Source organism: Miscanthus floridulus, chromosome 10 (assembly GCF_019320115.1).
Source record: "Miscanthus floridulus cultivar M001 chromosome 10, ASM1932011v1, whole genome shotgun sequence".
In the NCBI taxonomy this organism is placed as follows: domain Eukaryota; kingdom Viridiplantae; phylum Streptophyta; class Magnoliopsida; order Poales; family Poaceae; genus Miscanthus; species Miscanthus floridulus.
Window position 1 is genome coordinate 88,504,402 of NC_089589.1, and position 11,414 is coordinate 88,515,815.

Consider the following 11,414-nt stretch of genomic DNA (forward strand, 5'->3'; position numbering starts at 1 on the left):
TTATAGAAGTAATTTCCTTTTTTATTAAAACGGTAACATTATTATTAAAACTTGTAATACTATAATACTACTATCAAAAGTTCAAATACTATCATACTACTATTAAAAGTAATAGTATTATTGTATTATAGTATTAATAAAAGAGAAAAGTTACTTCTATAATACTACTATTAAAATTTTTAAAATAATATTAAAATTAGAAGTAACTGTTAATAGAGAAAACTTTTAATACTATAGGAATTTTAATATTATCTTCATACTATTAATGATACATAAATACTAAATTAATTTTAGTATTTTTCTATTTTAGTTTAAACCTAATATATTTGTTGTTGTAAATTATTTTAATACTTTAATTTATTTTTTGCTGATGTAAATTATTTTATATAATTTATGTTTTCGTGATAAATATTATATAAATAATGATTAATTAATTGACACATGTTGGATCCACGTCTAACAAACAGTCAGCGTGCCACACCAACTTATAAAGTATGTTAGATCATATTTGGACAGGGATGAAACCGCTTGCCAAGTTTAGAGACCTGCATCGATCATTTTGAAAGTTCAGAAACTAGGATGACTGTTGACCAAGTTTAAGACCAGTGGTGATCACCTGAAAAGTTCAGGGACCTGGATGACACCCTTTGCCAAGTTTAGGGACCCACAGATGTCACTTAAAAAGTTTAGAAACCTGGATGACATCGCCGACCAAGTTTAGAGACCGGCGGTGAAATTTGCTCTTTGATTCATGAGGTAACAAACAAATAATAGCTTATATACACTAATTAGTCGTTCTGTTATCAGGAGAAAAAGGCATAGTACAGAGTACACAGGGAGTCCCCGGCCCCGTACGTGAAAAATGGCCTAGGGGCACTTTTGTCCTTTCTTTCTTTTTCTTTTTTTGAATATAGGAGAAAAAAGGAAAAAGGAGAGAAATAGAGAAAATGACAACTAAAACAAGAAACACATGTTTGGGTTGGTATTTTTGCGAAGCCAGCGATTGGGATGGTAAAGTTGCGAAACCCACTATATCAGATGACAAAAATCCAATTTTCTCGAAATTGAAGCCCCAAGGATATATTTCATTATCATAGGGGTTTCATGGAACCTCCAAGAAATGCATATTATTGAGTGCTAACTCAAACCGTTAAAGTAATTCCATATTTTCTTGAGTGCTAGTCCGAATCGCTAAGGTAGTCTCATGTTCCCTTGAGTGTGTTATTACAAACCGTCAAAGTATTTTTCTCATCTCCATGGGTTCTATACTCGAAACCGCCAGGTAATTCATATTTTCTTGACTCAAACTTAAAAGGGTGAGTCCTTTTTGACCCCTTTCAACTTATCCGATAGTCCGAATTTTCCCCTTCATTGACAAAACTATATTTTTAACCCCTTCAACTTTCAAAACTATTTGTTTTTGCACACCGGGCAAATTTGGAAGGCAGTTTTGTCTCACGTGGCGCCACATCAAACATGAAGGAGTAAATTGGATTTCTATGATAGTTCAGGGAAGTAAACCGGACAACAACTATTTTTTCAAATATTTCTCTCTGAAAATTATGCAACTAAAAATCCTAAAATCAGTATAATTTAAAAAAAAGTCATAGCAATTTCATTTTAGCTCAGAAAATTATGGAACTAGTTTCAAGTTTTTCTAAAATCATGCCCTGCCTTATGATTACTAAATTTGAATTATTTGAGTCTTCTATAGACTCATTTTTCTTATTATTTTCAAGTACTACCTCTGTCCCTAAAAGGATGCAACTACGAGTTGCGTGCCAGTTAAAGTACTTCACGTTTGACTAAGTTTCTAGTAAATAGTATTCACATTTATGGCTCTAAATTAATTTATTATAAAAATACATTTCGTAATTAATCTAATGATATTTGTTTTATATTATAAATATATATACTTTTTTATCTATAATTTATCAAACTTGATATATTAAAATATGTTACTTCTCTAGAATTGCATTCTTTCGGGGACAGACGGAGTAGATGATATCATATCTATAATAATTAGTCTATATCGACGACTCAGAGCATGTTTGGTTGTGTTGTGGCTTCTAGAAAAGTTGTTGTGAGCGGTGGGGTGTGGAAAAGCAGTTTTGAGTTGTGAGCTATGAGAAAACTGAAAGTCGTTTGTTTGAACAGCTGTGGCTTCTGAAAAACGCCATCAGCCTCTCTCACTTACGAGCGGAACACACAAGTCATCCATAACCCTCCCCACTCAACTCTCTCCCCACGACACCACAACACCAAGATCAGCGATGGACAATCTGACGCTAAAAGCGGCTACAGCGACAGACGAATTGACGCTAAAAAGTTACAGCGATAGACTTGCGCAGATGCTGTAAGTCTTGTCGCTAAAAATCTTTAGCGTCAGATGATACTTTTAGCGTCAGATGGTCCATTGCAGTGAATATTTACAGCGACAGATAGCCTGCTGCCACTCTTTAGCGACAGATAATCTGTTACCACACATTCACCGTCAGATCATCCAACACTCCATACACTTACAGCGACAGACTGTTCAACGGAATAATTTAATATAGAAAAAAATACAATTTTAGCACATATCAAAACGATATGCAATGCTCATATGGTGTCCACATGTCACATGAAGATACACAAACACATATCACATGCAGCTCAATACATATAACATCCAATTTGTCTTGTACATCACATCCATCAAAGTCAAGCACTAATTACTCTGAGATACGCAAACACCATTCTTGCCACCAATAGTAGTAACAATTATGTGCCCAGTTTCAGTCCCTTTCCCATTAATTATGGTTGCTTCAACTTCCTGCAATTGGCATTCACGTCAAATGTTATAGCACGGTCCATTTCTCACATAATCTTCAAGAAATTACAGTAAGCCCGAAACAAGATGTCATTGCATCTTCACCTTATCATCTCTAATCGTTATCTCGTTCATCTGATCTTGCAACTTCTCCACACCAATGCTGGTGCTGCTGCTGTTCTTGTACCCAGAAGGGGCTACACAGTCGATGGAGAAGGGTTCCCCGTGGATGAGGACATCCGCGGCCAGGCACACACTGGGGCTGCGGACACAATCACCATTAGCGAGCCGCACTGACAGCCTGTCGCGTGACGAGACCGGCAAGCCCAAGCAGTCAACCACCTCAGTATGGATGAAGGTGTGCATGGAGCCGGTATCGACTAGCGCTTTGAGTGGAACACCCGCGATCGTCACCTATAACATCATGGAATTAGCATGGCCGAGGCCAATCAGTACATACAGGGAGATCTCCAAGTTGGTTATGTCGGTGCCGAGCGGGTCCTCCTCACCTGCCTCAAGTTCCATGTGGAAGACGCCCTTCGCGGCGCACTTGTGATCCTTGGAGTATGGTTCCGGGCAGAAGTAGCACTGCCCGTTCTGCCTCTTCTCCTGCATCTCGGCCTAGGTAAGGCGACGAAAGCTAGAGCGCGGCCCTTCCGTCTTGCCGTCCTGCAGACCCGTAGCAGAACCACGACGAGTGGAAGATTTGGGCGGCGCCGAGCTGTTGAGAGTGGAGGCCTCCACCTGACGCTGCTCGTATGCCCGCGCCAAACTCATGGCGTGCCGCAAATCGACGGGGTGCTGCAACTCCACGTCAAAAGCCAGCAGCTGTCCCAAGCCACTAGTGTAGAGATCAATCTTCGTCCACGTGTCGAGGTTGTCACAACGCGAGAGCAACGCAAGATAGCACCGCGAGTACTCCTCCACAGTTCCTATATGAAACAGGGCCTTGATCTCGCCGATAGAATTGGAGCGAATGGGCGGCCCGAAGCGGAGGTTGACGAAGTCGACGAAGAGCGGCCAAGGGACCATACCGAAGTCGTGCTCCATCTGATAGTACCACTCCGCAGTACTACCATCCAGATGCAAGGATGCCATCCACACCTTCTCATCTTCCGGAACCCAATGACCGTGGAAATAATTATCACACTTGTTGAGCCAGGTGAGCGGATCTGACTCCCTGTTGAAGCTAGGGAACGGAATCTTGGGCGGCCAATGGGGCTCTCTGTGGCCATCGATGTCACTACCGTAGCGGCCACCACGGTCGAAGGCATGCTCGCCCTGCCGTAGGCACGGTCCCACGGTCGTCAAAGACGCGGTCGCCGTGGTTGAAGGCGCGCTCGCTCCGGCCGTAGGCACGGTCCCTACGGTCATTGTAGGCGTGGCAACCACGGCCTTCGAAGTCACGGCGTCCATGGCCGTCGTAGTCGTGACCCCTGTGACTGTAATAGTCACACTCGTAGTGGCCCGAGTCGCGATGGCCCACGCGGTCACGCGAGTCGAATAGCTGTCGCGATCACGTAGGGTGCGGCGGTGGACCTCCTCCTAGGCTCAATCCCGTGCGAAGCCCTGGTCGCGGCCCCTATGTCATCGCGATCGTCTTTCGCGCCGCCATGGTGGGCATCCTCCTCGCCGCCCTTGCCGGCGTCAGGCTTGCCTGTCTCCATGTGCGCCAGGTGGGTGTCATGGGAATTCAACCAGTTGTTGATGGCGGTGAGTTGACCCAGGATACGATCGAGCTAGGCATCCAAGGCCGCAGGATCGGGAGGAGTGCCGGACATGATGGTCGATGCGCCCGGGAAGGAATCCGATACCAAATTGATACGATGTGGACGTCTAGGGGATCGGAGAGATGAGCGAAGCAGTAGCTGAGATTGGGAATTAGAGCGAAGTGGATAGCGAGGAAGAACGACAGTGGGCTCTTCATCGGTGGTCGCGGCTCAAGCGCTCGACGTGACCGTTGAAGGGAAACTCCCACCCTGATACAGGGAGAGTTTATTCCTTCTTCGACAAAGATTACAATCTCCTATGGTACCTTTATAGTACAGGTGCACTTTCCTAACAAACTAAACCAAATCTCCTAAAAATCCTCATTGACTTCCTATTCTTAACCCAACCGGCCTAGCCACGGCTTGGGTCCGACGGCTTGCGTGGACAGCGCCTATAGTGGTGTCCCACAAAAGATTCTATAACACTGGATTGCCAAGGTGGATGAGCCCCACAAAAGAGTCTTTTCTTCTTTTTGTTTAACAACCACACATGGGGAAATAAAATTCTGTTTTAGTTCCACTAAAGTTTGCTCATTGTCTTTAATCCAGGCCATCCTTTAAAGGAGAGGGCCATGGGGTGGAGCGGTAGCACTCGCGACATCATGGTGGCACCCCAAAGTCTAAAAAGTATGAAAATCTGTAGTGTGGTAGTTGTGGATGCACTCGGTTTTTCTTACCTTGACAGATATGGGAGGGAACACAGCATGCCATTTTGGGGTGGTGTTGGTGGGATGATCCAAACGGTGAGTAGGCTTGAATAATTTTTTTCTTTCGCTTGAACAACAATAACAACAAAGCCTTTTAGTCCCAAGCAAGTTGGGGTAGGCTAGAGTTAAAACCCAATATGAGCCCCTCGTCATGGTTTAGAAACGTCAATAGCTGTTTTCCAAGCGTTCCTATCCAAACAAAGATCTCTAGGTATATCCCAACCCTTTAAATCTCTTTTTATTGCCTCCCTCCATGTCAGCTTCGGTCTTCCTCTACCTCTCCTCACATTGATATCTCGACTTAGAACTCCACGATGCACTAGTGCCTCTAAAGGTCTCCTTTAGACATGGTCAAACCACCTCAACCGATGTTGGACAAGCTTTTTCTTCAATTAGTGCTACCCCTAGACGGTCACGTATATCATCATTCCAAACTCGATCCATCCTTGTATGATCACAAATCCAACGCAACATCCGCATTTCCATGACACTTAGTTGTTGGACATGCCATCTTTTTGTAGGCCAATATTCAGCTCCATACAACATAGCAGGTCTAATCGCCGTTCTATAAAACTTGCCTTTAAGCTTTTGTGGTACCCTCTTGTCATAGAGAATGCCAGATGCTTGGCACCACTTCGTCCACCCTGCTTTAATCCTATGACAAAGGGCTGCATCAATATCTCCATCCTTCTGCAGCATCAATCCTAGATAACGGAAGATATCTTTCTTAGGCACCACTTGACCTTCCAAACTCACCTCTCCCTCCTCATGTGTAGCATTGCCAAAGTCACGTCTCATGTATTTTGTTTTAGTTTGACTTACTCTAAAACCTTTGGACTCGAGGGTCTGCCGCCACAACTCCAGTTTCCTATTTACTCCTGCCTGGCTTTCATCAACTAGCACTACATCGTCTGCAAACAACATACACCAAGGGATATCCCCTTGAATGTCCCTAGTCACTTCATCCATTACCAAGGCAAAGAGATACGGGCTCAAGGCTGACCCTTGATGAAGTCCTATTTTAATCGGGAAATAATCTATGTTACCATCATTAGTTCGGACACTAGTCACGGCATTGTTGTACATGTCCTTGATGAGGGTAACATACTTTGTTGGGACTTTATGTTTGTCCAACGCCCGCCACATAAAATTCATTGGTATCTTGTCATAAGCCTTCGCCAAGTCAATAAAAACCATGTATAGGTCCTTCTTCTGCTCCCTGAACCTCTCCATAACTTGTCTTATTAAAAAAATTGCTTCTATGGTTGACCTTCAGGACATGAAACTGAATTGGTTCGTAGATACCCATGTCGTTCCTCATAGTCGATGCTCGATAACTCTCTCAAACAGCTTTATCGTGTGGCTCATCAGCTTAATTCCCCTATAATTAGTGCAACATTAGACGTCTCCCTTGTTCTTGTAAATTGGTACCAATATGCTTCTTCTCCACTCCTTAGGCATCTTGTGCGATCAATAGATATTGTTGAACATCTTTGTTAGCCATACTATAGCTAAATCACCGAGACACCTCCACACCTTGATCGGAATACCATCAGGGCCCATCGCTTTACCCGCTTTCAACCTCTTCAGAGCTTCTGTAACCTCTTGCACTTGGATCTTACGCATAAAGCGTCTACTGGTGTCATCAAACGAGTTGTCCAACCGAACTATGGAGTTCTCATTCTCCCCATTGGACAACTTATCAAAGTACTCTTGTCATCTATGTCAGATCTCATCCTCCTTCACCAAGAGTTGCTCCCTCTCATCCTTAATGCACTTGACTTGGTTGAAGTCCCTTGTCTTCCTATCACGAGCCCTAGCCATCCTATAGATGTCCTTCTCTCCTTCCTTCATATTCAGACATTGGTAAAGACCCTCGTAAGCCCGCCCCTTCGCCTCTCCCACCGCTCGTTTTGTAGTCTTCTTTGCCACCTTGTACTTCTCTATGTTGTCTGCACACCGGTCCTGGTACAAGCGCTTGTAGCATTCCTTCTTTTCCTTGATAACCTTTTGCACATCTTCATTCCACCACCAAGCATCTTTCAAGTCGCATCCACTTCCTTTGGTCACTCCAAGTACCTCTGCCGCAACCTTCCGAATGCATGTTGCCATCTTCTCCCCCATGTTGTTTGCATCGTCTTCGTCCTTCCAAGGGCCCTCTTCAATAACTCTTTCCTTGAAGACCTTTGATGCCTCCCCTTCTAATTTCCACCACTTTGTTCTTGCAATCTTGGTTTGTTTAACCCTATGAGCTCGTACAAGAAAGAGGAAGTCAGCCACCACTAGCTTGTGTTCAGAAACCACGCATTCACCAGGTATCACCTTACAATCCACACAAGCACGTTTATCCCCCCTTCTTGTAAGAACAAAGTCAATCTGACTAGAGGAATGTCTACTCCTATAGGTCACCAAATGAGACACTCTCTTCCTAAAGAAAGTGTTGGCTATCATCAGATCAAAAGCCATAGTAAAGTCTCGGACATCCTCTCCCTCCTAGTTCCTACTACCATAACCGAAACCTCCATGAGCCACCTCAAAACCTGCACTAGTTGAACCTACATGGCCATTAAGGTCACCTCCTATGAAGAGCTTCTCGCTACTAGGTACCGCTCTAACCAAACCATCCAAGTCTTCCTAGAATTGCCTCTTAGCACTCTCATCATGGCCTACTTGGGGGGCATACGCACTAATTACGTTTAATACCATATCACTAACGACAAGTTTGACTAATATGATCTTATTCCCTTGCCTTCTCACCTCCACCACTGCATCCTTGAGGCTATTATCAATCAAAACTCCTACTCCATTTATATTTGAAGTTGTCCCTGTGTACCAGAGCTTGAAGCCGGTGTTGCCCACCTCCATCGCCTTCTGTCCCTTCCATTTGGTCTCTTGGATGCACAAGATATTTACTCGCCTCCTAACCGCTGTATCAACTAACTCTCTTAACTTACTCGTAAGGGACCCTACGTTTTAGCTACCTAAACGAATCATAGTTGGCTTGACTAGCTTTCTTACCCTTCGCACCCGTCGAGACTGGTGTGAAGACCCTTGCTCATTTTGCACCACACCCGGGCACCGATGTGGCCCGCCACTGAAGATGCGACGACCCGATCCTTGCTCAGTTGACACCATGGCCAGATCACGACACGGCGCGTCACGGGGGTGATGACCTGACCCTTGCTTATTTAACACCATACCTGGGTTCCGACATGGCACGTCGCTAAGAGGGTTACGCCCCAACAGGATTCTTTTGGGTTTCATCTCCATAAGAGTAGCTAAGTTTTTATATTAGCTCGCCAAGCCTAACACAACCTTCCTCTTTTACCAGGGATTGGGACCTGCTATGCTGGGGCACCATAGGCGCCCCACCTTAGGCGGAGTTTTTTCTTTCGTTTAAAGGATTTTTTTTGGCACTGGATAACATCTTTATTGATTTAATCATATATATCATACTTATAATAGCTTAACAGTTCGATGGCACGACACAACCTACAGTTTAGAACACAATAGTTCCCATGAACCCTAACAAATTTGTGTGGCTAGGATCGAAGATGATGGATGATGTGATTGATGCATGTGTGACTTTTGGCCAAATAACAGGCATCTGGGGCAAACTTAGGAGCATAAAGCCATTTGTATAGTGCTTTGAGAGGACTAGTAGAGAACAGACCTTTGATCCTCGGCCAAAATGGGCTCTAGTCCCGGAATTTTTTGCCCCCGGGACTAGAAATACCTTTAGTCCCGGTTGGTGGCTCCAACCGGGACTGAAGGTCCCTGCCCAACGGCTACTGCGCCAGACAGAGGTGGCAGGGACCTTTAGTCCCGGTTGGAGCCACCAACCGGGACTAAAGGTATACTTTTACTCCTGGTTGGTGGCTCCAACCGGGAGTAAAGGTCTACTCCCGGGCCGTGGCTGCGCCCGGGGTTGGAAAGTTACCTTTAGTCCCGGTTGGATCTATCAACCGGGACTAAATGTTCTTCCTTTATAAATCGGCCGTCTCCTCCTTCCTCCCCGAGCCCGAGCTCAGCACATTTTGAAGCTCACTGCAGTAGTGTTCTTGCTTCCTCCCTCCCTCCATTGTTCCTCCATCCATTCTTCGATTCCTCCGTCGATTCTTCAGTTGTAAAGGTTACCAATCTCATACTCTCATTTTTTACCATTTTCTTATGCCATTTTATTCACTATATATATTTATGGTTCTTTATTGTGGTTTTTTTTCATTTGTAAGCAATTTGAGCTCAAAATCACTTTAAGCTTGCATATTTACATGAAAGAAGGTTAAAGTATATATAAATATAAAGTTAGAAAATAGTTAGAAAATTATAGCAAATCCTTACTAGTTGAACTTGCGGACCGTGTTCAGGTCGGCGAGGATGTTCTCTGCCGAGCGGTAACGGACGTCAAGGAGGAGCTTTGATTCTACGAGGGAGAGCGATAACGGTCGTGGAAGACCGTGTTCCCTTCCTCGTAGAATCGGAGCTCTTCCTTGACCAAGTACGGTGCCATCCGGTGGAGAAATCCTCGCCGAGCTGATCACGTAAGCAAGGTCAACTAGTACGGATGGTTATTTATTCACATGTCCCGATATCGTCGTAGTAGTCTGTCAATCACCGTACCTAAACGTAGTATATATAAATAAAAACTTAGAAAATAGTTAGAAAATTATAGAAAATCCGTACTAGTTGAACTTGCGGACCGTGTTCAGCTCGGCAAGCATGTTCTCTGTCGAGCGGTAACGGACATCAAGGAGGAGCTTTGATTCTACGAGGGAGAGCGACAACGGTCGTGGGAGACCGTGTTCCCTTCCTCATAGAATCGGAGCTCTTCCTTGACCAAGTACGGTGCTGTCTGGTGGAGAAATGCTCGCCGAGATGATCACGTAAGCAAGGTCAACTAGTACGGATGGTTATTTATTCACACGTCCCGATATCGTCGTAGTAGTCTGTTATGTGTGTACATTCCCATTCTTCTGTTAATTTGCGGAAATATCATATGAATTACTTACCTGCCGCAGTAAAAGACGAGAACACAATGACCATTAAAAATATCATTGTTTAGAGATCTAGATAATTTTATAGTTTGTTAATTTTATTTGTTTATAAAAGAAGAAATTTATAGTGTATTAAAAAATGAGTATAGAGAGTAGATGGCAACTGCTTCCGGGTCATCGGCCTCTCATGGGTTTCCAAAGCGACTTAGGCCGGGCCTTCCTCTCATTCCATGCGGCAAGTGTCGTGATGAGACGAAGATTGTGATGGAGTACCGAGTGAAGAAGGAGGGTCCCAACAAGGATCGTATCTTCTACAAGTGTCCGGATCGCAATGTGAGTTATTTTATCGTATTTAATGATTATGGTTAGTTTATACCTATTTTCATGATGGTTGTGATTAAAGTTCTAATTTTTTGTTTTAATTTCAGTGGGATGGCAGTGGACGATGTTCAGGCTTCTACTGGGAGGAAGAGTATGTTGAACTCGTGCAAAAATATCTTGCACAACAGGCAGATACGGCGGCTAATGAGGCAGTGATCCAGCCGAAGAAGCCCAAAGATGTTGCACAATCGGGGGATCTGTCTGTTTTAGTTGAGATTGGTCGCGAAATCCTTGTGCTCCTGAAATGTATTTTAGCTTTAGTTCTTTTAGTGGTAGTTGGGATTGTCTACATTGTAGCGATGCTTTCATAAATTTGTATCTTTTGTGGTGGCACGCATGTTGTATAAATAATTAATTATGATCTAGGTTTTAATATGATATTTATGTCATGTAATGCAGATGAGCCGTCATTGGATGTATAATGCTGATCGCCGCTCACAAGAGTTCATTGACGGCGTGCATTCTTTATTACGTGCGGCCGAGACAAACAAACGCGACGGTTTCATGTGCTGCCCATGTGCCATATGTAAGAATACGGTGGAATATCCTTGCTCAAGGACTCTTCATTCACACTTGTTCAAGTCGGGTTTCATGCCAAACTATATTTGTTGGACAAAGCACGGAGAAACCGGTGTTGTAATGGAAGAAGATGAAGAAGAACAATGGGACGACAATGATATTATTCCTGATGGTGCGTGCTTCAATGATACTGCAATGGGAGAAGCTGAAGAAGAGGTAGCCGCAGAAGATG

General features: G+C 44.0%; 1 protein-coding gene and 1 long non-coding RNA gene across 2 annotated transcripts; one reads left to right on the forward strand and one right to left on the reverse strand.

The window, feature by feature from the left end:
• Positions 1 to 7,013: 7,013 nt before the first annotated feature.
• LOC136489001 (uncharacterized) lies at positions 7,014 to 8,153 on the reverse strand. The gene is made up of 2 exons (XM_066485758.1): positions 8,046 to 8,153; positions 7,014 to 7,610 (listed from the first exon to the last, which is right to left on the reverse strand). Exons 1-2 carry the CDS (start codon positions 8,151 to 8,153, stop codon positions 7,014 to 7,016), a joined length of 705 nt encoding a protein of 234 aa, XP_066341855.1.
• A 2,026-nt stretch (positions 8,154 to 10,179) lies between these two features.
• LOC136486855 (uncharacterized) lies at positions 10,180 to 11,024 on the forward strand. Its single transcript, XR_010767024.1, has 2 exons — positions 10,180 to 10,615; positions 10,711 to 11,024. It is a non-coding gene; the product is annotated as an uncharacterized lncRNA (long non-coding RNA).
• The last annotated feature ends 390 nt before the right edge of the window (positions 11,025 to 11,414 follow it).

Excerpts from the sequence above, each read along its gene's own strand:
- LOC136489001 (XM_066485758.1), bottom strand. The coding sequence starts at position 8,153 with ATGGAGGTGGGCAACACCGGCTTCAAGCTCTGGTACACAGGGACAACT. Across the intron at positions 7,611-8,045 it reads TCAAGGATGCAGTGGTGGAG|GTGATACCTGGTGAATGCGT; the intron begins GTGAGAAGGCAA and ends GTGGATTGTAAG.